General features: G+C 36.6%; 1 protein-coding gene across 1 annotated transcript; it reads left to right on the plus strand.

Moving 5' to 3' along the window:
- The first annotated feature begins 1,011 nt into the window (after positions 1 to 1,011).
- Positions 1,012 to 2,750, plus strand: LOC125198127 (probable histone H2A variant 3). The gene is made up of 3 exons (XM_048096565.1): positions 1,012 to 1,149; positions 1,631 to 1,771; positions 2,303 to 2,750. The coding sequence occupies exons 2-3, from the start codon at positions 1,655 to 1,657 to the stop codon at positions 2,597 to 2,599; spliced, it is 414 nt and encodes a 137-aa protein (XP_047952522.1). The 5' UTR covers positions 1,012 to 1,149; positions 1,631 to 1,654; the 3' UTR covers positions 2,600 to 2,750.
- Positions 2,751 to 3,295: the final 545 nt, after the last annotated feature.

Here is a 3,295-nt window from a genome sequence, read left to right on the forward strand (position 1 = left end):
TCAATGATTAAGTGATGACGACTACTGCTTGGATCAAGCCAACGTGTGGCCAACGAGCCGTACATCGAGTGTACCACATGGATCCGCTCGGAGGCTTCGCATTTCTTATTACTCGTCAGAATAAGCTCATCATCGACTCGAACGATATGATTGAAGAAATTTGGGCACATGAACACATAGCTATTGATGCACATTTATATTTTTCAAAGATTATTTATCATTGTATTTTTTCCAAAATTCTAATACAACAGATATTTTCATATTAACTTGATTTTGGTATTTCAATTTATTATATTTGATAATAATAATAAACCATGTTTGACAAAATAAATAAATAAAATAAAAATGTTGTTGTAGAAATAGAGATGGACTATAGATTGATTGGATAATAAAATACTGATGTGGCGGGAAGAAATTGGAGATGAGCTAAGAATGGATCTCCAGTATCCACTATTGTGAATGTTAACTCTAAGAGTGACCACAATAGGAGGCCTCGCGACGCGCTGGCTCCTATCGCGTGGACGTGGCGGCCCGGAGTGGTAAGGGAGGAAGGACGTGCGCCGAGTTCGCGGTGAGGACGGGCGGTGTCCTATGGGTCTCGGTTGTCTATTGCCATTGGAAAAGCCACGCGTGTCCGACACTCAAGTTTAGATTTTTTAATTTTTTAAAATTTTATAATAAAATGTCTATTCCTAAATCATTTTTTTCATTACATTCTATTCTATTAATTTTTGTCCAATTAATTTTGTTTCAATTAAATTAAAATATACCAATAATCGATAAAATAATGAGATTTGTGGCTGTGGCGTGATCACTGTTGGTCTGGATAGGTTTTGTGACTGTGTATTGGGCTGCTCCGTGGTGTGCCACATTATTATGGACACTGTAAATTCAATTTTGAGCTTTAATTCGAGATAGTACTATATTCTTCAAGGGCACAGTCGTAATTTTTAGCACGAACATAAAATATTTCCGATTTCTTTTCCCACCTAAAAGCAACCGCCAAAATTCCAATCCGCATTCAAAAACCTTCCAATAACGCATTAAAATTTAAATCCCCTCTCTTGACTCTTTACCAAAAATTATACTCGCAACGTTCGTTCTCCTCTCTTCTACGTTTCTGTTACTGTTGTTTATCTAATTCCTCAGGTAATACTTCGTTTTACCGTTTAATGTTTTCCTTCATTTCATAGATTTGATTTATTTGGTGCTTGAGGTGTGTTGATGTTTCATTTAGGTTGTGGATCAGTGATTTTATCAACTAACTTGACCAGATCCGTTGTACAACACGAATTAAATCTAGATTTATGTGTGTTTTCTTCGTGTTTATCCCCAATTATTTGTCAGGATCGAGAAAAACAATGGAATTTGAGTAAATATTAGTAGAAAATTGATGTGATTTTCTTGAGATTTAGTCGTGGATAAAAGAAGAAAAAGAGTTATTTCTGAAATTATATCAATCAGCTAGTGAGATTTGCTTCTTGGATGTTAAGTTTAGATGAATCTAACTCTTTAGGGAAATCTTTAATTGTAAGGAAATATTTTGCCCTTTGTTATTTGGAGCCATGTATGTTTACGGTTTAGTTCTTTGTTCCAGAATAATGAACTACGTTTCTGTCTAATCTGTTAGTGTTGAAGCTGTGTCGAGAGTAGAATGGTGGGGAAAGGTGGAAAGGGGCTCGTGGCAGGGAAGACAATGGCAGCTGCAGCAGCTAACAAGGACAAGGACAAGAAGCGGCCTATTTCACGGTCAGCTCGTGCTGGCCTCCAGGTATAAATACAGCTCAATACAACCATAAACCAGCTAATTTGACTGATTTTTTTATAATGTTCTTGTAGTATATATGTTGAATATTTGAGTTTATAAATGACACTATTTCACTTGTATTTTGAATCTTTGTCCAGTTGAAGTTAGCCTCTCACATTGCTCATCTCATTACTGGTTTGTCTTGTGGCTTTTTGTGCATTTAGAAAGGATTTTAGTCCAATTGAAGTACTTGAGTTCCTTTCTCGCAGGTTAAATAGGCACATTCGAAAGGGTTTGTTAAATTGCATGGGTTGTGTAGAGATCCCTATTTCTAAATGGAATGATATGATTTGACTATGGTTTCTCTTACTGGCTAGTTTTGTTATATTGTAGTACTCCTTTAGGTGGTATGTTCTTGATCGCTTTTCGTGTTTATATAATCATGGAAGTCGGAAGAAGTCTTGGATAGAAAAGTTTTGATTTTTGTGGCCCATGTTGGTTGCTTGACTGGTTAAGGCACATATGTTTCAACATTAGTTTGTTCGTTTCTTGTAGTTTCCTGTGGGAAGGATTCATCGGCACCTCAAGTCGAGAACCAATGCCAATGGGAGAGTTGGAGCCACAGCAGCTGTCTACTCTGCTGCAATTCTCGAGTATTTAACTGCTGAAGTGCTTGAGTTGGCTGGAAATGCGAGCAAAGATCTTAAAGTGAAGAGGATAACGCCTAGGCACTTGCAGCTGGCAATTCGGGGAGACGAGGAGCTCGACACCCTCATCAAGGGAACCATAGCCGGTGGTGGTGTGATTCCCCACATTCACAAATCCCTCATCAACAAAACCACCAAGGAATGAATTAGTAGAGACCATTTAATTGATCCACATTGATGCTTTTGTGACAATGCTTCCATTTAATTTAGGTTTGTATGCTAGGAATTAGATTTCAAGAACAACCATTTGAACTGTTTGATTTGATCATTGGAATGTAGTTTGTGTCTAACGTTAAGTTTGATGAAGTTTCTGAGTCTGCTAAAATTACGACCACATTATCTATGTCTCATCGTGCAGTGGGTGACAGACTAGATCATCTACACCACCGTGTTATAATTTGTTAAAAGTTTAAAGGGCTGATTACCTATTTTTTATTTGAAATTTTACCATAACTGATTTAAATTCGTTCGTTTCACGCATTCTGTTAAACTTCGAAATTATGTGAACTTATTATACTAAGCAAAAGGAATGAAGAGATTTAATGTATAACTAGACAATTAATCAGTATTTTTCAAAATAAAGCAAATAGTATGATATTTTTTGGTATAAATAAAACAGGGAAGTGTGATTTCGGATGAAGGGAGTAATATTCCGTTGGATACTGCTCCTAGTTTTTAGTTTGATACCAGTATTGGTTTCAATGTACCATTCACAAATTGAAGGACATGCTTGTCTTAACATCAACTCCCCTCCGTCCACCAATAGGAGTCCTATTTCTTGGCGGCACGAGTTTAGAAATATTAAGAAAAACGTGTGCAAAAAAGTTAGTCGATTACTTAA

Source organism: Salvia hispanica, unplaced genomic scaffold (genome assembly GCF_023119035.1).
Source record: "Salvia hispanica cultivar TCC Black 2014 unplaced genomic scaffold, UniMelb_Shisp_WGS_1.0 HiC_scaffold_1223, whole genome shotgun sequence".
NCBI lineage: Eukaryota > Viridiplantae > Streptophyta > Magnoliopsida > Lamiales > Lamiaceae > Salvia > Salvia hispanica.

What these genes read in the sequence shown, in the direction of transcription:
- LOC125198127 (XM_048096565.1), top strand. Translation starts at nt 1,655, where the DNA reads ATGGTGGGGAAAGGTGGAAAGGGGCTCGTGGCAGGGAAGACAATGGCA. An exon ending in CAGCTCGTGCTGGCCTCCAG is followed by an intron (nt 1,772 to 2,302) that starts GTATAAATACAG and finishes CGTTTCTTGTAG; the next exon opens with TTTCCTGTGGGAAGGATTCA.